This window comes from Columba livia, chromosome 2 (genome assembly GCF_036013475.1).
Source record: "Columba livia isolate bColLiv1 breed racing homer chromosome 2, bColLiv1.pat.W.v2, whole genome shotgun sequence".
NCBI lineage: Eukaryota > Metazoa > Chordata > Aves > Columbiformes > Columbidae > Columba > Columba livia.
The window spans coordinates 140,971,459-140,996,802 of NC_088603.1; the positions used below are offsets into that span (position 1 = coordinate 140,971,459).

Here is a 25,344-nt window from a genome sequence, read left to right on the forward strand (position 1 = left end):
GTAAGAAAACCCTAATTTTTCACAGAAATCTGTGGAAATGTCATAAAAAGTTTCCTGCTATGGAACCAAATTTGATTGCACAATAAAGACATCCTTGAAAAAGGTGTCTAATAATGTCCTTTCAACTACATTTTTCAGGCTAGTCTTGGATTAAACCCTCGAATGGCTGGTTTAATTTCCAGTTGCCTTCCACGGTTAAGCTTTAAAAAATGGCATGTGAAGTAAACTCACAATTACAGCTGTGCCTTCGGCTGGAACCAGTCAGAAGTGCACTTCTTACTGTTAAATTCTGTATTTAGAGTGAGAAACTGCATTTTACTCAGCTGACAGCAATGCCAGAAACAGGCTTTCCCCTGCAGCCCCCCCAGGGTTGCTGCCAGTGGGTGCTCTCAGGGCATGCCCCACACACACCTCCTCGGCTGGGTGCCACACGACAAGCACCAGCAGTCGATTTCCTTTGGAAAACAGAGGCAGCAGAGATGGCCCAGCACAGAAACTCTCCTTCTTGCCCTCTGATTGCACAGCCAGCCTGAGACCACTCACCTGGGAAGTCGGACTTAAACTCAGTTCCCTGCTGAGCTAGATGGAGTTGCAAGCCCATCACACGGTAGACAGGCACTTTCTTCATGCCCTCCTTACAGGGAGCCACGGCAAAAAACTGAATTCAAGGTTCAGTGGGTCAGTCAGAGCTGGCAGGGAGACGCAGCTTCCTAGCCCAATGGCTAGCTGCAGATCCAGAAGGGCTTCAGACCCAGAGCTGTTAAATTGTTTTCTCTATGCCCATGAACCAAAAAATACATCGAAGCAAGATGGGGGAGTGGGACTCGGGCTCCTGGGAAGCGTCTCTGTTGCGTTAGGCTGCAATGGCGCATTGCCCCTGGAACAAGCAAGCAGTGACTCAGGTTTTCCCTGCACAGGGCACTGCGTCAGCAGGGTAAGGAAGGAGTGGCCCTGCCCCAAACAGCCCGCAGGGCAGGGCCCTGAGTCAGCAGCCAGGCAGCTGGGAAATCTGGGCATCCCTGCAGGCAGGGCAGGGCAGGAGCTAGAAGAACCCCCAAGACAGTTCTGCGTGGCCACCCCTGCATGCAGGCAGAGGAAGGCAGAGAAACCGCAGGGCCCAACCACTGCCCAGAGAGTGAAGCCCCAGCCTCCCTGCCCTGTCAGACAGCTCTGGGGACAGGACATCTCCTGGCCGCCCGCCAGCTACCCCTGGGCCCTGTGAGCCAGGTCCCACACTGCTGGGTGCCACACTGCCGCAGTCGCAGACACCACTTCCACCAGCCAGCCAGGCCATCGGAAACAGGGGCCGGCCTCCATCCTCGGGAGGACTGCAGTTCCATCACCAACAACAACAGAAATATCTTTACCAGTGTTATAATGGCCCACATAAGGACACTTATCCTTGGGTGCTTGCAGAAAGGGAGGGAAGATGAAGAGTGCAGAGAATAAAAGCCCACAACAAAACAGAGACTCAGAGTAGTAGGTGCAGACTTGAAATTGCAATCCAGTTGGCTCTATAAAGCTTAACAAAATATCAGAAGTTGAGAGACAGCGTTTCATAGGTCAAGACACGTAATGGTGGACACTAATTTTGTTTTGAGGTTATTTTCCTTGCATGTGACTAAGTACCACTACGAATTTAAAAAAAGGTCAATTAAAGATAGTTGGTTTTATTGTAAACAAAGTATAAAGTACAACATAAGAAATGTGCAAATCTTTAAAGTAGTCACAAAAAGCGTATCTAATACACTATTTTCAAACTGTTCACTTTCTGATACGTCATCAACATATGATAAAATAGAAATAGTGAAAGTTGATGCATTATTTGACACAAAAGCTATAGTTCAAATTCCAGGCCGGTGTCTTGACTGCCTCATTTCACTTTTTGAATCACAACTTTCTAATTTAATACAATACATAATATACCCATTTCATTTTCATTATAAACTGTCTTTCAAAGAATAACATGATCAAGAAGTCCAAGATACTTGGTCTTCTTCCTTAATCAACCCAACCCAGTTATGATATTTCTCTTAAAAGTGCAGTGTATCCATCTGTGAGAAATGCAGTGCTACAGAACTGTGAGCAGGTGTAAAGGAAACAGTAAGCAACACAAAAGCAGAAGCATCGTACGATGCCCAGGTACAACCAATTGCAATAATTGCAAAGCTTGCCAGAGAGGCTGGGAAAATATTACAAAATTAACAAGGATTCAGAAACATTCCCACCCTACAGCTGCCCCTTCTGAACCCCCTGGACAGCAGATGTAAAGCTGAGTGTGTTCAATACCCCGTGCAGGGGACAGCCCTGAAATCTCCAGGAGTCTGGCACCAAATCACCACCTAGGATGGGGCTGGGGAATGGACAGGATGATAGGATTCCTACCATGAAAAGCTGGCAGAAGTAGGAAAACTGATTTAGATTATCTTACCTAGATGCATTTTGGGCTTTCAAGCCTGCGCCTGTACATTGCTGTCTTCCCAGTCTGTCTTGTACTAAAGATTGACAACTGGAAGTTAAAATCAGAGTTGGTCTCAAGCATCAGCAGCAAACCTTCAGTAACACTGATGTGTGACTGATCTAGAGTGTATATGAAAAATTTGCAGAGTTCGAAACTTCCACAATGTGTGCTGCTCTGCTCTAGAACCTTCCCCTTTTCTCCCCCCTCACCAGTGCAAAAGACACCCGCTATTCCAGTCAGCCACTGGTTCTCGCAGCAACATTATTTGTGACCGAGTGCAGAGTGCCTTTGCCTCTCTGCTGCACCGCCCCCAGCAGCCAGCGCGGGAGAACCACAGAACGGCAGCAAAAGCCTTTTTTCAGCTGGCGTCTCCCAGTGACAACAGTTAATTCCACAGTCTCCAGAGCAAGTCCTTTCACTGGGTGGTCGCAGATGTTTGCGGCACGGCAATATCGTTTAACTTGCTCACTTCCATTTGCCAGTTTGGTAACTTCTTAGCCGATAAGTGGCGACGTACGTGCTTCGTTAAGTGGTCGCTCCTCATGAACCGCCGCTCGCACATTGGGCAGGCAAACTTCTTCTCCCCGGTATGTGTTCTGCGATGGCGAGACAGTTCATCAGACCGTGCAAACCTCCTCTCACAGCCTTTCCAACTACAACTAAACGGCTTTTCTCCTAGAAGAAAAAAAACAAAACCAAAACACATAAGTACCAACTTAATAACTGAGCAACAAACACTGTTACCTTGACCAGCAGGATTTGACTTCTGTTAAGATAAGTTTCTATTATGACAATTGAGGCAAAAATCTCAATAAATATTAATTATTTTATGTATAAATGAAATGTGAAAAAATGTTTACATACCAATATTAAACATGCAGACTCACTATCCTCAAGGCTAAGTAGTACCAAGGGTCAACAAACCCCTGGAAACCAAGTAGTTTGAAATGCTCTTTACATCTCAAAACAGCAGATTTTAACTCTCGGCTCCACATAAATGGCAGATTACAACGACTGAGCATGCCCAAAACTACCCATGAAACACAACCTGTAATATAACGTTTTATGTAACAGAGCTCTGGCTGTGAACTGTGAGACTATGTGAAAATATATATGACTCTCTTTGCTACTGCTGAAGAAGAGCTGAGGTGTAGAGAAGTTACTCTAAAGTAAATAAAATGGTCATTAAACCTGAAACAGGAATAGTTTGGAGTGGATCCTTATATTCTTTCATAAAAGACTCTCTGAGTTTTGCCCATTTCTGACAAAATCATTCCTGTGGAGAAACCTAATAAGGTGTCTTTGCCTCTGGAAAAGCACGCTCTACATTGTGCAAGGCCTTGCTTCCACGCTGGTAAGAAACATTACTGAACAGCTTCTGACACGAAGCAACACCAGCACAAACAAACCGCTGAGTCAACTCCCTCCTCCCCCCACCCCGGTGATTTCCTGTCAGAGATTAGGCAGCACTGTAACACACACTGACAAAAAAAGTACTTCATTGCTGCCCCACAATTTGTTCCCTCAGCAAATCCGGTCATTGCTAGAACTAACAAGTTGTCTACATAGCTGCAATTTTCCACATTCATTTTTAACATCCAGCACCAGTGACCAACCTGTGTGTGTTCTGACATGAGCCTTCAAATGGGAGCTCTTGAAGTACGTTTTCCCACATCCTGGGTAGCTGCAAATGTGACTTCTTATTCTTGAAGAATCAACCGGAGGAGTGTTTTTTGCTGCAGAAGGTACAAAGCCAGGAGCAGGGGCAATGGGAGAGAGTCTCGTGCCATTTGGACTAATAATGGGAGCCTTTGTGCTCTGCACAACTGGCTGGGGCACCACAAACATAACAGCACCTTTGGGAACCTGGGTGCCCATGAAGACCATGGGCTGACAGATAGCCGGCTGCGGGCTTGGCGTGGTGCTGGGCACTACGGTCGTCACAACATTGTTGTTTGCAGGCAGCGGGACCATCTGGCAAATCACTGGCACGGGGGGGGCTCCGCTGCGTGGGACAGGGCACGGCGGTGCCACCGGCACCAGCTGCTGCGCCGAGCCAGAGACAGGCTGGGGCCTGCTGACCGATGGCTTTGTCCAGGGCACCGGGCTGGCAGCTGCTTCTGCAGTTCTTCCTTCTGCTGCCAGCAGCTCACTGCTCCCATCGCTGGCTCCGCTGCTCTCCACCGACTGCTCTGCTTCGGCATCTTGTTTACTGTTTGTTTCCCTCAAAACACTGTCCTGGTATTTCAGCAGGCTGGCTGCTCTCACCGGGCAGGTTTGGCGATTACAAAGCTGGGCATCAGCCGTGTGGCGGATCACACTCGTCGCTCGAGCCTTTGGAGGCCTCTCCACCTCCCTGCACGGGGCAGCAAGAGGCGCTTTGGCTGCCTCTGACAGTGATTTGCCGGGGGCTGCGGCGGGTGTCCCTGGACCGACCACCTGCGACACCTCCAAGTCAGATGGGCTGTACGGGGGGGTCAGGCACTGCGCGGGGAGAGAGACACAGTGAGAGGGGCACGTTACCCACACATTGCCACACTAATTCCTGAAAACAAGCACGCACACATACACAAACTCAAAAACTTACAAATGCTGGTATCGTATTAAAGTCTGCTGCTCCAGGAAGCAAAGACTCGTCACTCTCTTCTGACACATCAGACGCTGGAGTTATAGGTCTCATTTCTGCCTGTTTTTTGAAGTCTGATTTCCAGTTGCAACTCATAGAAATAAGGGCTTCCACAGCCTCATAATCACTTTTTTCAGGTGTATTGTTCCAGAAATATCGAGTATCTCTCTGTTTCTCAGTCATAATCTCCATTTCTTCCTCCTGTTTCAGTCAGAGGAAAAAAGGAAACTTTAAACCTGATGCTAACTTTGAATACCTTGCATTTAGTTAGAAGTCATCCTAAAAACCAAACAAAGCAATTTGCACAAGTTAAATATGCTCAGTCACGTGGGAGGTATGCCTGTATTTTCCTGCCCTCCTCCTTCTTTGTATAATATTTTTATGAAGTTGTTGGTGGGGAAATTTGGCCATCTGGTGAAGATTATATATTTTCATGAGACAAAAGAACTCCCCCCCAAATCTTAAGCAACGGTTTAAATTATTCCATATTGCAAGTGTTGTGTCTGCAAGCTCAACAAAACACTCCACAAAAACCCCAGAACTTCCTCCTCCATCCCACCATCCTTCCAGCTTTGCTTATTTTTGACACATGAGAAAGGACCATATTGGGACTGAGGAACATTTTCTTCAAAAGGTATTAGCTACCAAAAACATTCCAGAAAACATTCAAAAGGTCTTTCTCACACACATATGCAAGGAAAATCACCAAGCTGGAGAACTTTTTTATGTAAATATATTTATTTATTTATTTTATATATATATAAATATGCATATTCATCATCTAACGGACCACCTCACAGAACCAGCCCCCTCAGAAAGCCTCCTAGCCTGTGTGTGCCACTATTATCCTAACGCAGCTTTCGATTTCTGGGCATGGCGCCGCCGCCGCTGGTGAATTCCTGCCCCCGCCCCGCTGCGCTGCGCGGGCGTGGGCGGCAAAGCCTCCTTCCCGGCGGCCGTGTGCGCAGGCAGCTGCAGTCCCGGCTGCCATGCGGCTCCTCACGGAGGCGGGCGCAGGGGCCCGGGAGGGGCGCGGCCCTGGGCGCGCGCCACCCTCACCTCAGCGGACCCCGCGGCGCTCCCGCCGCCCGCCCCCGCCCTCCTCTCATTGGCTCCCCGCGCCGGCGCCCATTGGCCGGCGCCGGGCGAGGCGCGGCCGGGGCGGCGGCGTGTGAACAAAGCGTGATCAGCGCCTGCTCGGCGCGCCGACCTTTCCCCCAGTTTCCCGCGCGGCCGCCCCCGCCCTCAGCCCGGCAGGAAGGAGCCAGCGGGGCCGCGCCCGCCCCGCCGGGCGGGGGAAGCCCGGCCGGGGCAGCCGCCTCGCCTCGGGGCGGGCTGGGGTCAGTGCCGCCACATCCGCCGCGGGGGAAGGGAAGCGACGCGGCGTTCCCGCGGGAAACGGGGCCGCGACACCGGCGGGGGTGTGGGGACTGCGGCTGGATCTTCCCCGCACCGCCGGCTCGCTTGCCGCCGCCCACCCGCCGCGCCGGGCGCGCCCGGGAACACGGGCTGCACGTCGCCGGCCCGGCGGTGCCAACAGGTTCCCAGCAGCTCCCTCCCTGCCGCGGCTTTGCCCGCCCGCACCCCGCGCAGGGTCTCCCCTCCGCGCAGGAGCTCCCCTGCTTTTTCTCCTCACCCCGCAGCCCCGGTCCCCCCGCCGCGGCTCACCGCGTCCAGCCGCCGCCTCAGTCCGGTCTCCCGCCTGTTCCGCTACCCGTGGTCTCTCCTCCCGCCCGGACCGCCCGCTGCCCCCGTCCGTCCCTTCGGCGTCCCCCTGCCGCGCCACCCCCGGGGACTCCCTCCCCACTTCGGGACACCCGGTTCTCCCCGCACAGCCCCGGGGACGTCCCCGCAGGGCCCGCAGTCCCGCCGGGCGGGGCCGCCACTCACCGGTGGCGGGAGCCGAGGCTGACCGGAGCACGCGCCGCCGCCGCTCTCCACCCGCTCCTTTATTTTCCTCTTTTTGTTCGCCGCTCCCCATTCAGGTGGCGGCTCCCCCGGCCCCGCGCGGGCGGGGGCGGGGCGTGGCTCCCGGCTGCCCCCGCCAATCGCCGGCAAAGGTGTGTGAGGCGGCGGCCAATGGGCGCCCAGCCCCTGCGCGTGATCGGCGGCTGCCCCGCGGCGTGGCCAGAGTGTCAGCGCGGCGTGCGCGCGGTGAGTCCCCGGCACCGGCTGAGTCAGTGCAGCCTCCTCCCCTCCCCCCCGCGTCCGGGTGGGAGCGGCGGGGGCGGCCGGCGCTGCCTCGCGCTTCCTCGTGCATGAGGTCACGCGGCCGCGGGCGGGAGGGGGAGCGGGAGCGGGAGCGGGAGCAGCCGCAGCCTCCCCGGCGCGGCCCCCACCCGCCCGCTCCCCGCCGCGCTGAGCCTGTCTGGGGCCCCTACGGGGGAAGGACGAGCCCGTTGCTGGGCGCCTGGGTACCTGTGGGTGCCGCCCGTCCGGACCCACGCAGCCGGCGTGCTTGCGGGGCGGTGGGGTTGGGTCTCTGTCACGCATCGGGCCGGCGTCGGGTTTGCAGCCGCAGCCCCCCGGGCGTCCCGGGCCTGCTCCGAGCGCTGCCCCGCCCGGGCGGACACCCTGTGGCGCTCCGGGGAAACCCCAGCCCCGCGGGCACACGGCTCCGCAGCCCGGGCGGTGTCCGGCGGATCCTGCCGCAGCCCCGGGCCCCGCGCCCCCCGGCCCGCGCTGCCGTCCGGCTGGCCGCCCGGGAGCTGGGTCGCTGCAGCCCGCGGCGCTGCGCAGCCGTGAGGGCTGTTCCGGACCTTCTGAGCTTAGGGCAGATTCCTTGTCCTGTCTGAAAGTTTTAACACAAGCAGAAGCGGTGGCTGCGCGTGTCAGCACCCGAGGAGTGGGATCCTGAGCCAGGCTGGTGCCAGCGTGCCGCTCCGCTCTGGAAATACCGATGATGCTTCCTTATGGTTCGGTTCCATTTCTCCTATTTGTTCGGCTTCCCTTCAGAGATCTCCCCTCCTCCTAGGCAGTCTAGCCTCGTTCACTCAGAGCATTTTTCTACTTTTTTTTTTCCTTCTAAGATACGTTTTCCTGTCTTTCCCCTTTTCAGTGATGGTGTGGTCCAGTGTTCTCTCATTCTGCTTAATTCTTCCCCTCATCAGCAGTTCTCAATTGACAGAAGGGGTCTGGCAACAGGTTATGTCCTCCTGTAACTCGCCTGGAAATCTCCCAGAATGTTCAGTTATGTCTGAAAGTGAAAAAAATACTGCAAGAATATCAAACTAGCAGTTTCTTCAGCCTGAATAATGAGGATATAACAGTTGCAAAACACAGAGGGCAAAATGTAATTTAAACCAATTCTTAATTAGTTCAAATACTTGTGTATTGACAGAAGACTGGTAATACTACTCTCAGGAAGACACATTCTTTTGGTATTGCTTTAATTCCAGTGTTTCCACTGACACGTACAGCTGGAATTTCTGTCAGTCGGCTTCACGCGGTACCCCATGCACATGTGGCGGGATACTCTCCCTGCTGTGCCCCTTCACCAGACTGCCAATGGCGGGATCCCTCTCTCCTCGCTCCTGCAGCTTCCAGGGTTGTCACGGCTGAGAAAACGTGCCGCTTGACGGAGGGAAGCCTGCATCTCCCATCTTCTGTTTCAGTTGTGTAACCTGAGTTGCCTTTTGGCCACATTTTATGAGATCCCTGCCGAGCCTGCAGGGAAACTGGCTGGCTTGACTGTCTCTTCTAGAGGGAATTCCCAAAAGATAATTCACTTCAGGGTGATCCAGATCCTTTTTGCTAGTAGAAGCAAATAGTTGTTTACAAATTACTCCACTGGATCTCACATCTCTGGGTGTCTTAACAGGAGAAAGTGTGTTTGCTGTGTGTTTCCCACTGAAATCAGGAAAAAACGTTGTAATGGTTGCTTGACTCCGGGAACATGCTCTCCTTTGCCAAACAGCGCTACCGTCACATGAGGCACAGCTGGGGAAAGACTTCCAGGCTCTTAAGTGCACCTGTCTGCATTCGCTCCAGCTGAAATAAAGGTTATGAGACTAGTACACAGTAGTTCTTGGTGAAATTCTGTGTTTCATGGCAGGTTCTGTCATGGTTTTTGTGATTGTAATTGTTCTTATTTAAAACGTTTTGAAATATCTTTCAAAGCATATTATTGCCCCTAAAACTAAATCTCTACAAATTGCACCAGCATTACAATTTAACCTTGTATGATAACTTCACTCACAAAACTAAGAGCCACTTCCTGCAACTCAGCAGAAAATTGGGCAGATCATTGTCACTTTTTTCACCCTTACGTGTATGTAATGTATATACACAAAAGTTTCACTGACTTAATGAGAACTTCAGTGTTAAAAATTCAGTTACCAACATGAAATAAAGTCTGTATCATGAAATACTTTTATCATTTTTAGTTGCTTGCAACATAAGCTGCCACTGGGGGTGGCCTGTGCTGTTGAATTTCCAGAGCCGCCCTCTGCGGCAGCTCTGCCTGTCAGTCTCTGCTGTGCCGGTCCCTTAGGAAACCTCCTGCTCCTTCTCCTGTGTTATTACCTCCCCTCACCTGTGGGCTCTGTTCCCACCACGTCAGCGCGTGTCTGCTGCTGCCATCCAGGTGCCATGGGACCTTCTGGCCCCACAAGTTCTGTGTTAGGCTCTGAGCAGCTGGAGTCAAAGTGCACAGAACGGCTGGGGCTGGACTGGTGGGTCAGAATCCTCTTCCACCTTCCCCCTTCAGGAGCTTAGGCCACGTCTTCAGGTGAGGTCTGGATGCTGAACGTGGTACTTGGCAGGAGTGTGGGCTCTGCAAGAGACTGCCTGGTGCCAGGAGGTGACAGGGATGCTGCCAGGGCTGAGGGACTTTGTTCGAGAGAGGGGAGAGGGACTTCCCTGTGCCCGTCCTCCGCAGGCACGTCACTGTCATCTCAGTGGCACGTCCTGCAGCAGCACTGCTGGCAGCCGGCCTTGGGCTGGGAAGGAGCAGCCCTCAGAGTGGGGAGACGTAACTGCTCCTTGACTCCCGTACCCCACGGGAGCTTTGTGTGTCCTTCCAGACCTCCAGCCCCTTCTGAGGGCACAGCCTGTGAGTTGAGCTGCTGTGCCCCCGCCGCCTCCCCCTGCACAGAGCCTGCCCTGTGCTCTGCCCCCGAACTGCAGCGCAGAACTGTCAAAACCACCTCTCCCAAAAATAATCTCTGCTTCAGGGGCTGGAAAATGTGACAGCTCATTTTCATATGTAGAGCAGTGCAGTGGGTGTCTGAAAGCAGCTGAGGCTGAGGGGGTGGCCAGGGAAAGGCAGCTCTGAAATGACAGGAAAGTGGCAGCTGGGGAACATGAGAGGAAGGATGGAAGGACAGAAGGAAGGATGGAGGGACGGAAGGGAGCAAACTGAGAATAAGGAGGGGGCAGAAGAAGGGGTGGAGGCAGCAGACAGCAAATTCAGGGCGGGAGAGAGTTGTACAATATGGGGCTATTCTCTTCTCTGGTACATCTACTGCTGCTCATGTTAATTTATTGATAATTGGGAAAGTGTCTGTGCTGCTACAGACAGCAGTAGGGGTGCTAATTTATACATCAGATAACTGAGGAGGCAGAGCACATAATCAGCAACAAGGCACCTTGTGTCCTTTTCTAATTTCTCTAAGTTCTTTCCCTTCTTCTTCATACCCCATTTTACTCACACATCCCAACTTTTAGGAAAAACCTGCTTTGTCCTGGTTTTGCAATTTCTTATTAGACTACCAGATGAAAAGCAGAACTAACTTGTCATTAAGACTTCAGTTTATGGGGTTCATTTTGCTTTACCAGTCTGATTGCCAGACAGAGCAAGTCCTGTTTGGCTGGCAGCGCCGTGTTCCTCCCCAGCCTTACATGATACTAACCCCAGTTTCTGTCTACGTGCGTTTTACACAGTATTGCTCATGGCCTTTTTCTTGGGAGCATTTGTGGCCATATCTGAGTCACCGCAGTTCCAGCCCTGCCGTGCCTGCCCAGCGCTGTTCAATGGGAGGCTTCAGAGGCTGTTAGCAGCGCTGGTGTTTGCACTGCTGCCATAGCAGACAGCCTGGTTAGGGGGAAGAAAAAACCTCAGACACCTATAATGAAGTCTAGGACAGGTGAAAGAAGCTTCTTTTTGGCAATTGAGCAGATTTCAGTGAAACTGATGTTCTCTTTCCGTCACTGGAAGCAGCTAAAGGATTACTGTCCATTCACATGTATTTGTATTTTCCATTCAGTTTCCCAGAGAAGCTGGGAATGCGGTTTTTGTGCTGCTCTGGAGAAAATGGACATGTCTGGGTTTTTTGTTGGGAAGGTATTTAGGATTTTGACTTTAAGTACTTGTGGGTTATTTATGTATGCCTATATCTTAAGTTTAAAAACCATTTATCCAGACTGCAGGTCATATTCTTCCAATGTGGAAAGCTAAATTGTCATGGGGTTGAGAAGATAAATTAGGGAAGAGAATTTGCTACATGGCTGGTAAATCACTGGCCAGCTGTGTAACTGCAGTCCTGGCCAGCAGTCTGGGCACTGAGGCCAGGTCAGGCGAAACCCCGTCTCCTGCATTTCACCCTGCTTTTAACAAACACGGCTTTGTTATCTGTGGCTCATCTCAGCTTGGGCACGCAGAAATAAGGAGGCATTTTAACTTTCTCCTTTATCATAAACTCTTGGCTTCTACATACTACTAAGCAAGATTGTTTTCTATGTCTTGTGATAGGACATCAAGGGACCTATACCTGTTAGACCTATACCTGTTTCACAGAAAATGTTAGACAGTTGTTTTAGTCAGAGCAGAAAGAATCCAGGTGAACAAATGATTGCTTCGGTATCCACTCAAGATTGTGAGAGGGTTTATATTTGATTTGGTTGTGTGCCACCCAAAACTTTCCTCAGGTCCTGTGGCTGTCCCGAGAACTGTGTTTCTTCTCACAACAATGGACAGGGTGATGGTACTGGCCACAGCCCTGTTTCCCATCTATCTTTTGGAAGGGCAGCCAGAAGAGGTGTCTGGTCATCACAAGCCAGCCAAGTCACATAATCACTGCATGTTATGGTCCAAGGAATCCTGGGATTTCTCTATAGTGGAAATCAGGAGTTAATACTGGAATGATTTGTTGATTCTTTCCATGTAGATCATGCTTACTTCACTTCACATGGTGTGAGCGTGTGTTTATTTTTGTTTAGTATCATGTGTGGTCTTTCTTCACTAAAGGATCACTGTCAGTTCGAATGTATTTGTATTTTCAGTTGTTGGGCCCTGTGCCTGATGTGGAGATACACCATCTCACAAGAACGTGGATCCACAAGAGCTGTGGAAGAGTAATGCAAAGTGGCACTGTTTGCAGACAGAGCTTGGAAAGTATCAGAAAACACAACTGAGAACCTTTTCTGCTTGCAAGGATGACACAGGGGTCTGTGTGTTCCACCACTTTGAATGGTGTATTTATTATATTCAGTTTTCCCGGCGTCATAATTTGTTTAACTATTTAATATAAAACCTAACTGATCAATTTGAATTTCTGCTAACAAAATCAGATACTTAGAAACTGAACTGTCAGCCAGCAGGGTGAGGAGACAGCCTCTAAGCGTTATGGAATGAGCTTGTGTAGCTAACAAAGCAACCATATGTGTTAAAATCAGATGTTTCTTTTCCCAATAGAAGCGTTAGAAACATATCTGTGTGCTTTTTCATGCCAAAATGGAATATCCTTGTTACACAATGACTTACTGGCTGCTACATTTCAAGAGTTTCTCTGATGGGCTAAATCCTGGAGGTATGAAGGAGTAGAGATGGTGGTATGGCCAGGGCATCTCATGAGACATCAATTTGATATAGAAATCAGCAGGGACAGCTTTGCCTTTCCCCCTAACATGGGTAACAGCATTTCTACACCTCCCATTATAGGTATTTTGACAGAAGTCATGTGAACAAGAGTCCTTCTTTTATTTAACCCTATCTACCTTTAATAATTTTTGAACTATTGACTAGTTTCAGCCCTATATGACAGATGAGATAGAGATGTTAATAGCTCTTGCAGTGTTAATTTGTTGATCCTAATGCTTGATCCCACCCCCACTACATAGCTTTTAGCAAGCAAATAGCCTCTGGATAGGAAAATGCAGGTACAAAAATGCAGGTAGCATGTCCTACATGCAATGGAGAGTAAACTGCGCCCTGTTTGGCTCCCTGCACCCCCTGTGCTCCTCCCGAGCGTGCTCGCAGGCCTTGGGCTCTCCCCTGCCCCGCTGCTGGCTCTTGCCAAATGCCTCATTCGCATACTGTGCCCTTGGCACCGGAGTACAAAACACACCACTGGCATGCTGTTAAGCAATCTACTCACTATTAGTCATTGATTTCTTTTTTTTTTTTGTCCTTAGCATGTCGCAGGAACTAAGGGCACAAGGCACACTTGAGGGACCAGTGGAGGTCAAGGCCTTGTGTTTCATTTGAAGAGACGTAACCCGAGTCACAGCCTTGCTGCTCACATAGTCTCTTGGCAACAATGTGAGGATTGAGCAATGATACTCTAAATTTTTAAAGCAAGAGCCTATGTGAAAGCCAACTTTGGTGCTGCTCAGTGCAAGTATCCCTGCTGTGATCTCAGATCTACGCGAGGGGCTGCAGAGGAGATCCCTGTTAACTCTCCAGATGCACAACATGCAGAGACAGTGTTGGCTTTGTCAGAGACCAAAGGGAGGGACCCCCCGTCACTGGGGTTGCCCTCATGACCAGAAAAACTTGCCCAGAGATTTTCATCAGCTGTGCCAAACCCCTGGACTTTGCAGATCCCTGTGGAGTGGTTTAGCTGGAGATGGCACAGGTTAGGCAACGTGCAACCCATCCCAGCCACCTGCATGGCAGCGGGGTGCTGGCATCTCACTGCTCCCTGAGTTCTCCTCTGTGCAGCTTACTTTGTTCCTGCAGCTCAATGTTGGGGACATGCACCTCATTCCTGCAGCTCCCCATGGGAGTGAGTGCCTCAGCCCCACAGCTCCCCATGGGAGATACGCACTTTGGCCTTGCAGATCACCCTTGGAGAGTCACCTCTGTCCTGCAGCTGGTCCTGGCAGACATGCTGCACGTGGTCACACAGATGTTCACCCTGCAGGAGCCACAGTAGCAAGGAGAGGGACAGTGTGGGCCCTGTTTGAGGTGACATGTAGAGTGGCACCCTTACCTCATGGGTGCTCTCCTAGAAGAAGAGGGCACTGTCTTGTCCATAGCAGACAGGGTGTGCATTACCAGTGGGATCTGCACTGCAGACTGAGCTTGTATAGCTGGTTGTGGTCCCTGTGACTCCAAAGGGTGGTGGTGATTCTCCAGTCCATTGAGATGGGGATGCAGGGGTGACGTGCTGGAGTGAAAGGGCTGGTAGGCAGCCTTGTAAAGACCTCCTCAGCCTGAACCCACCTGGGACTAGTGTCTCCCTGCTCCAAAGCCTCCTCTCCATGAGAGGAAGGAGCGATGGTGGGTGAGGTCAGCGCCTGGAAGCATATAGATGTGTAGGCACGTGTCTGTTGCAAAACAGCCACAGAGGGCTGTGGAGTGTGGCTGGTGCTAGTGAGTGTGAGGTGAGGGGGTGGGAGATGCACTGGCGCACTCCTGCTCTCCTGGTCTGCGGGTACAAATCATTTGCTCCAGAGGCCCCTTGTTGTGAGCAGCTGGGAGAGAGCCAGGGCACTATTTGACCCTGGGATCATGTTCGTCCTTAGGGTCAAATAGCAAAGTGAATACAAGTGTCCCCAGAGTCACTGAGGGTGGAGTTCACCTGAGATTAGGTGCTTATAACACAAGTGTCTGTTTTTATAGCTCTCTTTATAGTCAGTGAAGTGCTAGTAAATATAAACCACAGGGTTCGGGCATGTTTCATTTTTCCTTGATGTGGGATGAAACACACTCTGAGCTCTGTTGACTTCATCTCCTGTGCTGATAGTGGGAGCCTGGCCAGCAGCCATAGGTGCATGAGTCTACAAAGCAGGTGGAGTGGGATGAGGTGGATCCCACCATGAGTGCCTGCAAGGCCAACAAGAACCGTCAGCTGGGCAGAGGAGAGTTTTGTGGAGGGACAGCCTGAGCGAGCCCAGGGCTGCCTGGATTCCTGTTCACATGCACGGCTGCAGCTTGGAATTGGTACTGAGTGACCTTGGCTGCCAAGAGACCTGGGTAAAAACTATAGGGAGAGAAGAGATCCTGTGATGGGGACTGACATTTAGGAGAAGCTGAGGAAGCCGGAGGATCTTGCAAGGGCACCAAGGAAGCGGAGAAGGAGGGATGCTGCAGCTATTGAGATGGGGCACAGAGAGGGTGGTTTCAGAGCCTGCAGGGAACAGGGCACTCCCAGAGCAGCTGCCCTGGTGAGCAGGTTGGTTGCCTCTGTTCTGTGTCGGAAGCTTCTGTTTTCCGCGTTTCCTCTGGAGGAGGTTTGCAGTGTGGCAGCTGGCTGGCAGGCTCTCTAGGGGGTTACTCCGCGGAGGAGCAGCGGTTCTGTTCTGCTGGTGTTTTAGAGACGTGCTTGTCCACCATGAACCTCTCCTTAGGCCCCTGGGTCTGCCTCTTCAGGTGCAGCCGTAAGACTGGCAGCAAGAGCCTTGTGATCCCTGTGGTTTTCAGAGCTGATTCAGAAGGGAAGCTTGTATTTAAAAATATTGTTTTTAAAAAGTCAGGAGAAAGCGTGCATATGACTAGCTCCATTCTCACAGGAGAGAATTGACCTTCGGTTCTCACTAATTCCTGACATGTTTGGTTTTGTGAAATATTTTTTCTTTCATTTTGAACATTTTTATAGTATTTCATGTTGCTGAGTAAGCTTCAGCTGAGTTTTGCAGATAAACTCTGTTTCTACACCAAGAGGAATGGCTGAAGCTTGACTGATGTCCTCATTTTCAACATGAACTTCCATGAAGCCTTTCCGTGGGTGCTGTTGAAAAGTAACTGTCTGGTTTGCAGTAGTGGTAAGGCAAAATGATTCTGGCAAAATACCATTTCATCTCCCTTTGTTTAGGAATGGAACATGCAGATACGGGGCAGAAAGACTGATGGTGTGATTCTGCAGTTGTTAATCCCAGTGCAGTGAATTGAGCGAGGACCAAAAGGTGGAAAAAGAGATATTTACCAGAAGAAAGTTTGCACCTAGTTGTTGGTTTTGAGAAGCACTCCTGAAGCCCATCTTCATTTCTTTGATGGCACCAGTTGTCAAAGGAACATTGATGTTGTAACAGCTGTGTGTGTGTGTGTTTGTTTTGCAGCTGGGACAGTTTTAACTATTGGAAAACAGCTCCATCCTGCTCTCTGTGGTCAGGATCATGCGCTTACCAGGAACTGTCTTCAAAGCCCTTCCAAAAAAGAGCATTTCCAGCATCCATGTGAGTGTGGGTGGAAGAGAAAGCAGCAAATGAAGGTCAGGACGTTCTTGTACCCACAAAAGGCTTAGTCAGATAAGGTGGGTCACATTGCCCATGCTTTAATTCTGCTCGTGTGTTCAGCCTTCCACTGCATGAACCTGGATGTGCAGGCGGTGCTGCCATCCTCACGTGTCTTGTTTGTGGTCAGTGAGGGTTGGCTGGGACCGGTGCTGGAATGTGAGTACACACGTTTGTCCTCAGGAAGCTTTGATGTTAACCTCAGATCCAGGTCAACCTCATCAGACTGTGTATGTTATAAGCTGTAATGTATAGTTCTCTGGAGCAGGTGACATCCATAACAGTTCTCCAGAAATCTGCCTGGTCCTCGGTCAGGGAAAGAACTTCAGGTTCCCAGGGCTTCTGGAGAAGTCCTGGGAACTCCTAAAGCTGGTGTGACAACCCATTCTCCCTCACCCCCATATTTTCTGCCCTGTGTGAGATGCGTTTTCACATACTGTCAGCCTATTGCAGTTTGGATCTGCCTCCTTATGTGCAGTGGATTAGAGGCTGAGATTTCACATAAGAGCAACTAGAGGCATTGTGAAGGCTTGCAGCCACAGTGAAATCTGTGATACGCCATCCTGGTGAGCACGCCTGGGGAAGGCAGAGTTGTAAAATAAGACCATGTCTGTAAGCATCTGCTGAACTGGGGAAACACAGCGTAGCAACCCCTGCTGAAGGAAGCTTTATGGGTCTGACTTAGGATGACACAGATGACACAGCAAAACTGTGGGGTTTAGGACCAGATCTATGTGTGGCCCTGTATGCACAGACCTCTCTCCCCTCTTCGGGATGACTATTAATAGTCCTGGGTCTGGCCAGCCCAAGCTCAAATAGTGCGTGGGTCTGTTTGGTTACTGCGGAGTTATTTGGCAACTCTGGGTGAATACCATTAAATAATCCTGGGGGTGCTGAATGTCAGAGAACTTGAGGCTTTAGAAACTTTGGGGTCAAATTTACTCTTGTTAAATAAACAGTGAGTATCGATTAGATCATACGACAGACCAACTGAGCACTCTTTCAAATACCACAGCTCATTGGAGTCATTTCTATGTATTTATCTGCTCAGAATCTCTTGAAATAGTGGCTTTGTTGAAAGGAATATTAAGTCTTTTACTCATGCAACTCTATGTATTTTTCTGTGCACAGCCCTGTGCACATGGACAGGAGGATTTTCAAGACTGCTTAGATGTTTTGGATGCTCACTTTGGTTGGTTTAGTTGGAGACTTGAATCCCTTGGGCAGATTCGAAAATTTCAGCCATAATTCTTTGCTTATGATTAGTACATCAGGGCAAAACCTTTTCCCTTTCAAAATAATTTCTAAGTACTCATTTCTTGCTGCTATAATAAAAATAAAAATGTGTTTAAGAAGCATTTGTTTGTCTAGACGTATCCATTTATCTTACTCATTTGCTGTTTTGTTTACTGAGGAAGTTCTTCAGTCACAGTCTGTCTATATTTTGTACTGAGTAGGGTAGCAAGGAGCTTGTCAGAACTAAACATACAGATTTATAAAGACATTTTATTATGATTATGTATACAGCTTAAATGTCCTGGAAATGTTTTCTCATCTTAAATCTTTCAGCACTACAGTTACATATCTGGCCTCGAACGTATGTCAAGGAAACTCTATATGGTGCTGCCAAATGCAGCTCCCACACATCACACATACAAAAAGGTATTGGTTTGCAGCAGGGGAGAAGGGTGAGGAGTGAAATTAGGCAGAGGAAGGCTGCAGGGGTGCGTGTGCCGTGTTTATGTGGGTCCCGAGCAGGAAGCACTTGTGTTGCACAGGCAGTTTTGAAGAGGAAAGCACGGCCCGCCTTGGTGCTGCTTCCCGAGGCGGCTTGCTACGCTTATCCTGGTGTCTTGCATGGTGCTGCTTTCTGCTCAGAGGAGCTGCAGCTGCGGGACATACCATCCGGTGCCCTCCCAGCTGCTCTGCTGCAAATAAACCATTGGCCCTGACTGCAGGGGAGGCCGGTGCAAGCAAGAGGCTCCTCTTCACACATTCTCCCAGTTGTTTTCCAGGTGGAAGCAGCAGTGGTCGGGTGGACATCAGTCTCCTTGCCCTGCCAGTGGGGTACGCAGTGCAGCCTTGGGCAGCGCAGGGTCAGCGTCGCCTTTCTGAGCTGCCGGGGGGATGGAGGAGCTGAGCTGCCGCACCACGCTACGCTGGAGCAAGCACACGTGTGCAGAAAATAAACCCATCCTCAAACCTGACTTGGCTCTTGTGCCACTCTTTTAATATTGGGTTTGACCTCTGGTTTAGGGTGACGTTTTCCTGTTTCACTCCCACCGAGAAGGGAGTTTCCTTGGGAGGGACACACCGAAATAAACAGAACTCTGTAGAATTTGCTTTTACTCAGGGTGAGCAGCGCACTGGTTGTGCTTCAGGCACACGTATGCAAATATGCAAATGGAAGGGTTTAGACGGGTTTATAAATACGACTTTTGCTTCCCTGTGAGCGTTGAAATGCTGTGGACCTTAGATTTTGTTTTGCTTGCAAGTGCTGGAAATGGTGCAGGTGACCATTGTCTCCAGCGGTTTATCAGAGGGGGGTTTTTTTACCCCTCATTTCCTCTGCAGCTTCAAGAACAAGAGCCACCAAGTCAGACTCCACGCTCTTGAAGAACTGCAGCTGCCCCTGCCACGGGAGGAGCTGAGTGCCCCCGTGAGTGCCAGTCGCCTGCCTGGAGCACAAGCACCTTCTCCTATACTCACATGCTGTAGCCTTTTTGTGGTTTTGGTTTTTGTTGTTTCGTTGTGAGGTTGGTTTGTTTGTTTGTTTTTTATTGTAGCCTGGCCTGTGGCCCCAGTGATGCTCAGGAATGGAACCTGTGGCTGTCCCGATGTCTGTGGTACCTGCTGTGGGTGTCAGCCCCTCGGCAGGACCCGTGTCCCCAGGCTGAGGATGTGGTCACTTTGTGTGTCCCCGGACACTCTCTGGTTCCACGCTGGTTGAACAGGAGCAGCCACAGAGCAGGTTGGAGGGGTCAGCCCCGTCCCCAGGGCTGGCCCTGCTCCCCCGTGCCCAGTGCAGGAGCAGCCCCACATTCTGCCAGGCGATGGGCAGCGCTCGGCAGCTCGGCTCCGGCTGGAGAAGGTTCTGCTCTGGGCTGAGCGCACCCGCAGCAGAGACGGGGAGTGACAGCCTGGTGGCTGCGTCCGTCGTCCTTCAGGAGTGCCTGCAGACATGGTTACTCGTCCACAGCTCGTGCCAGCTCTGGAGGGGCCTCCGGGAGATGGGCAAACCACCAGCTAACCCGCCTCCTTTGCTGTTTCTCTGCAGGTGCAGGACAGCCTGAGAACCACGGCAAAAGGACCTGTTGGAAATCTATTGCAAAACTCCGCAATCTCTAATTAGAAATAAATAAAAAGGCACAAAAGAGAGACTCATTCAATAGGTCTATCTCTGCTCATCCTGTCTGTCAATTTATGGCCAACACAGAAATTTTACATGAATTATGAACAAGGTACCAAGCCAAAGACTAGGTTTTCATCTGGAGCGTTACAGTTCTGCTCCTTGCTTTTCTCAGTTTGCTCAACTAGCCAAGAGAGCCGATTGCAGAAGCTGAATATTTTGATTTCCTTGAAAAAAATTGACTCTGCTTCATGCTGAAACAATGTCTTCTCACTTGCTGTCAGGGCCTTCAGCTAGCGCGAGCTTAGCTTATTCCAGACCAGGCTGCTTTGTCTGTCATGGCACGTGTCCTCAGCTTCACCCATCCATTGCATGCCTTATCTGAAACCCTGCTCCTGGGACCTGTCGTCATTTGTTCAAAATTAAAAATGAGACAAATAACCTTAGATCTCTTTTGAGTGCCTAAGTGGTGAGAAGCTGGGAACTGTTCTGGATAAAGAAATGACTAGTTTATCGAGTGCCTGTCACAGGGACATGCCACAGAAGTGTCCCAAAGCCCAGCATTACGTGTGTGTGTAGAACACAGGTATGAACAGAGACCTGGCAAGATAACATGTTTTAAGGTGAAGTTGCTACAGTGTGAGACAAACCCCAGAAGCTTGAAGGGACAATGTCAATCTGAATTTGTGGGGATCTTAAGTAGCCGCTGGAAAGGCAGGAAGAGTTCACCCACAGCAGGCAGATGTGGTCATAGGGGACCCGGCAGGTGAAGCGAGCCCAGCCACCCTCTCTCATGCCCTGCTGGTGCCAAGGGCAGCATGGGGGGCTCAGCCCACCGCAGGAGAGGCTGCGGCGTGGCAGGGAGCACCGGTGGCCCCATGTCCCCTCTCTCCTCTGCCCCCCTGCCCCACTGCCCGTGGCCTGTCCGGAGTTGTCTCCTGCAGCCTCAGCCTGGTCCTGGCGAGTGCACGGCCTGGCTGGCGGCTGCAGAGGATGCCAGACGTGCTGCTGAGCTGCAGGGCTCCAGCATGCAGGCCAAATCTGTTCCTGCACACGCGGGCTTGTGGACATCGTCTAGTGTGGGTGTGTGATAGGGACACTTGGCAGGTGAGACAGTTACCTCCTCCCAAACTTCTCTAACTCCGGCATCCTCTGGTGTTTTATGCTGGGACAGGAGTTTGTTCCTGCCTAAGCTGCATCCAGCGCAACCAGTCTGCAGGTTTAATGGAGGTTTGATGTCAGAGAAACTCCCCACTCTGAGCGGGGGGCGTGGATTGCATTGTGGTTGCCAGTGCCTGCGTGGACAAGGAGCCGCTTTGTGTGGCTGCTCAGGGCTGGTCCCAGCGCCGCAGCCCCGCCTGCCTGCAGCCAGGTGAGCAGCACCAGCAGGTTGAGTCCTGAGCACCGAGGTCCGGAGCCAGACCTGTGCGTGGGCAGTGGGCAGCAAGGGTACCCTTGGGCTTTGTGTGCCTGCCCTTTCATAGCTGGGCTGTGGATGACTCCTCTTAGCTTACTAACAGCCTTGTTTGAGGTCCGAGGTGGTCGGGCCCCACAGAAACGCCCGAGCAGGTGACAGCAGTTGCACCCCAGCTGTGCTGGTGGAGCGGCAGCGGCTCGCGGAGGTGAGTGCGGGGGCGTGTGTGCCGCGGGTGCTGCGGGACCGGGGCTGTGGGGCGGCTCTTCAGCAGCACAGGCGACAGCAGAGCCCCCGCTCCAGGGAGACTGCAAAACGGGTTTGGCAGGAGCAGAGGAACAGCACATCAAAATGCACTAAGCTAAACCAGCTTTGCTCTGTGGACCTTTTTCACAAGCCACCAAATAAAACGCTGCTTTGGGAGGTGAGCTGAAGCTGGGAATCCCTCTTCTGTTCCTGCCTTTCTGCTGCCAGTGACAGCCCAGCCCTCCCCGCGCCCCCGCCGGGTCCCACCCGGCCCAGCAGCTGCTGCAGCAGCACCGCGGAGAAGCCGCATGGTGGCTGCCAGGACCTGGGTCACCGGCCCGAGGGACACAGGGCTGGAGCTGCCAGGGGAGCAGCGGCTGAGCTGCACCCTGAGCCTGGCACACTGGAACCCGAGGGGCTCTGCCCTGTAGGGCTGCTCCTGCAACACAGACTCCCAAAAACTGTCTAGAGCATGTTTTAAAAGCAAAATTTCAAAGCGTTGTCTGGCCTTCCCCTAGCTAGCAGAGGGGAAAAGAAAAACAAACAAACATACAAACAACAAAAACCCAACCCTGAAAATCTATTCTGGTCTCACATGTGTCTCAAGTGGAAAATTTCAGCGGAACTGCTGTGTGCTGGCGGGGTGAGGGGAGGGGAGGCCCGGCCGCCGCTGGCTCCAGGCCGCAGGAGGGACGATGGCTCCTGCGCCTGCCACGCGGACAGGGCCGGCCCTGGCAGCAGTGCCTGTGACACCAGCCAGCGGCTCCAGAGGGGAGAGGAAGGGAACCCGAGCCCGGGGGAAGGCGGGAGGCCATGCAGACTTCAGACAGCACAGCAGCTGCTGCTTCTGTTACACCGCCCAGCCCGGGAAATACACGTCCCGGACTGCTGGGGTGCCAAGGTGTCTTTTCCCCCATCTCACCGCCCGGCTGCAGCCGGTGCAGCCAGCAGAGGTGCAGCAGCACGGCTGTGGGTGCGGTGGCCAGCGGGGCTCTCCTGTCCTGCAGGAACAACGTGAAGTGTGTCACCGGCATTGCTGCACCCGCGCTGTGGACGCTGCCAGCCCGGCCCTGCTGACGGCACAGGCAGTGAGCTCCAGCCTTGAAGCTGCGCCAGGGCAGCTCTCCTCGAGCTGGGCAGCCTGCGGGACAGCGACAGCGACAGCGACAGCGACAGCGAGGAAGGCAGAGGAGCAGGTGGCTGTGAGCACCTCAGGGCAAGGGCAGCTGGAGAGGGAGGTGTTTTTGCTCCTCGGCCTTGCCCGCAATGCCAGTGTGCCAGGGCTACCCACTTTGGGACGTAGAGCTGGCTGGCAACTTGCTGTTGAAGCATTCCTTGTTGAAAAACAGTAAGAATTTGTTGAAAATCTAAACTTTCAATGGGATGTCCATGTGGATGTGGGAGACCAAGTGTGTCCCAGAGTCTGCCTCCCATGTCTGTCTCCCTCTGGCTGGTACCAGCATGGGTAGGTCAGTCCTCATCCCCACACAGAACAGGAAGGTTTTGGACCCTCAGACACTTTGCAAGAGAAATGGCTTTTCCAGGCAGCCCTGTCCATGCCGACTGCGAGCGCCACTCCAGCCGGGTGAGCCAGCACTGCTCAGGCACAGCTCAAGCTGAGAGAAGGGTTTGTGATCTGGTGTCACAGGATCACGGCGTAATTCAGAGGAGAAAAGCCCCTGGGACGTTTCCAATCCAGCTGACGGCTCAGAGAAGGGTCAGTCATAAGGTCAGACCAGGCTGCCCAGCGCTTCATCATGTTGGGGCTGGAAAAACCTCTGGGGATGGCGACCAGTAGCCACATGGGACACTGGCTGTGATGGCCAACACATCCAGGCTGCTCCTCTTGTCTGAATTTCCAGAGCTATTTAGGGAGAGGGTTAAAATGTCAGGTGGAGGTTCCAGTCTGTGTAAGCAGCAGGGTGTGAGTCTGCAGGCACACAGCCTGCACCCTGGCTCCGCCGGCCTCACCGCCCGCCCGGCACCGTGTCCTTCGCAACGCGGCTGCCGGGCGCCAACGCGCACGGTCGGTGCCGAGTGCCGGGGCCGGGCTGGGAGCAGCGGACGCGCGGAGAGCCGGCGGGACGGGCAGCCTGGGGAGGGGCGGAACGGGAGAGCCTTCCCGCCCGCCCCCGCCGCGCCTGTCCCGGCCGGCTGCCCGCGGCTCCCTGGAGGCAGGGCGGGCGGGTGGAGCTCCCTGCCGGCCGTGGCTGCCGCCGGCCCCGGCTCCTGTCCCGCTCCATCCGCGGCTCCCGCCGGCCCCGGCCCCGGCCCCGGCCCCGGCCCCGGCCCCGGCCCCGGCCCCGGCTCCTGCCCCGCTCCATCCGCGGCTCCCGCCGGCCCCGGCCCCGGCCCCGCTCCGCTCCATCCGCGGCTCCCGCCGGCCCCGGCTCCCCGGCGGTTCGCCCCGGGAGCTGCCGAACTCCATCATCGGGTTGAAAAAGCGGGTACAGGCTCAGCCCTGATGCTCCAGTGCTGCACTGTCAGATGCTGCCTGGAAGCATACCTACATACACCTACAGCAGGGGTCGACAGGTTTCGTTTGGTTGTTTTTGTTCGTTTTGTGGTTTGTTGTTTTGTTTCTGTTTTTAAAGGGATCTACCGGGAGGGCCGTCTCAGACCACAGCACTGGATGTATCACTTCTGCCCTTTGCCACCTCTGCGTTCACCAGACTGGGCACAGACATGGCTGCAGGAGTGACCTCAGGGTGCATTCCTGCTGCTGAGACCTGAAACATCAGCTCCCCACTGCTGTCACCACCTTAACAGCAGGCTTTTCCATGTCAGAAGTGTGATAAACTTGTGACACAAGTATCTGAGTGCTTTTCTTAATTGCATTAATTTGTTAAATTAATACAATAAATTTAATTTTATTTCTTAATTGTAGGAAGGGTCGTGTTCAGAACGAGACTGTGTAGCTGAACAAAATATACAATCAAGTATCTAAAATAATGCAGGTACTCGCTAAATCACAGTATCAATTCTTGGGCCTGAAATTGTTTTCCCTCCCATTTTGGAGCGATACTAAGTATCTGCCCTCTACTGACACAGCATACCAGGACACGTGTTGTTACTTGATGCACAACTGACAGAGGTTGTGGCCTGCGCTGCTGCAGCACTTCAGTCAGAAAACATTAACATAAAGTATATTCAACAGAACTTGAGGAATGGCAGCACAGCCCCACCTGTGACTGGGAGCTGCTGGCTGCCAGGGCAGCAGCCGCTCACACTGAAGGGAACCAGCTCCTGCTGCCTCCTCCCCAAAGCTTCTTTTCTGACTCAGCCTGACAAGTGCAATTAGCTTTGTCCTATATAGCCCATTAATGCCCCTAACTCAGCTTAAAGACCGTGGAGATGCAAAGAGATTAAAATATGAAGTGAGAGAAAGCTTGTTACTCCAAACAGGGGACTTTAACAAGGGGGATCCACACCACTCTTGCACTCCCACCACTCTGGGTCAGACCGGCCCCTGTGTTTGTCAGGCCCCACAGTCCTGGGTTAGAAAGCCCTTCCCCTGCCTTCCCTCAGCAGCCCCGGTACCAGCACCGCACACAAGCCCACTGCCCTGAGCACGGCCCGGCTGGCACAGACAGCAGCAGACAACACTCTTCTTAACCTTCAGGGCAGATGCTTAAAGCCCACAACCCTCATCACATATCACAGCAATAAATGGTAGTAAATCACGGTAGTGAACTGCATGCCACTATTGAAATTTTGAATTTTAATAAAAGGAGGAAATAAGAATTCAGAGAATGAGCAAGAAGCTTGCATTCAGCATAGTGCTTCCATCACGCAGAAAAATTAAATGCAAACCTTCTCACACCTTCCTCTGGTGCATGAACTGGAGGGCTGTG

At 52.2% G+C, this 25,344-nt stretch overlaps 1 protein-coding gene and 1 long non-coding RNA gene across 5 annotated transcripts; one reads left to right on the forward strand and one right to left on the reverse strand.

Annotated features, from left to right (window-relative positions):
- Window positions 1-1,650: 1,650 nt before the first annotated feature.
- Window positions 1,651-7,108, reverse strand: KLF10 (KLF transcription factor 10). Of its 3 annotated transcripts, XM_065054164.1 has the most exons (5): window positions 7,009-7,083; window positions 6,866-6,886; window positions 5,049-5,288; window positions 4,078-4,945; window positions 2,877-3,136 (listed from the first exon to the last, which is right to left on the reverse strand). In XM_065054164.1, the coding sequence occupies exons 1-5, from the start codon at window positions 7,066-7,068 to the stop codon at window positions 2,877-2,879; spliced, it is 1,449 nt and encodes a 482-aa protein (XP_064910236.1). In that variant the 5' UTR covers window positions 7,069-7,083. The 3 variants fall into 3 exon arrangements, with proteins under 3 accessions (XP_064910235.1, XP_064910234.1, XP_064910236.1); XM_065054163.1 differs by lacking the exon at window positions 6,866-6,886 and having other exon boundaries at window positions 1,651-3,136; window positions 6,978-7,108; XM_065054162.1 differs by lacking the exon at window positions 7,009-7,083 and having other exon boundaries at window positions 1,651-3,136; window positions 6,756-6,891.
- Window positions 7,109-7,117: 9 nt separating this feature from the next.
- On the forward strand, window positions 7,118-24,371 carry LOC110355191 (uncharacterized). Of its 2 annotated transcripts, XR_010470710.1 has the most exons (5): window positions 7,118-7,241; window positions 16,308-16,501; window positions 19,759-21,452; window positions 22,498-23,937; window positions 24,085-24,371. It is a non-coding gene; the product is annotated as an uncharacterized LOC110355191 (long non-coding RNA). The 2 variants fall into 2 exon arrangements; XR_010470709.1 differs by lacking the exon at window positions 22,498-23,937.
- The last annotated feature ends 973 nt before the right edge of the window (window positions 24,372-25,344 follow it).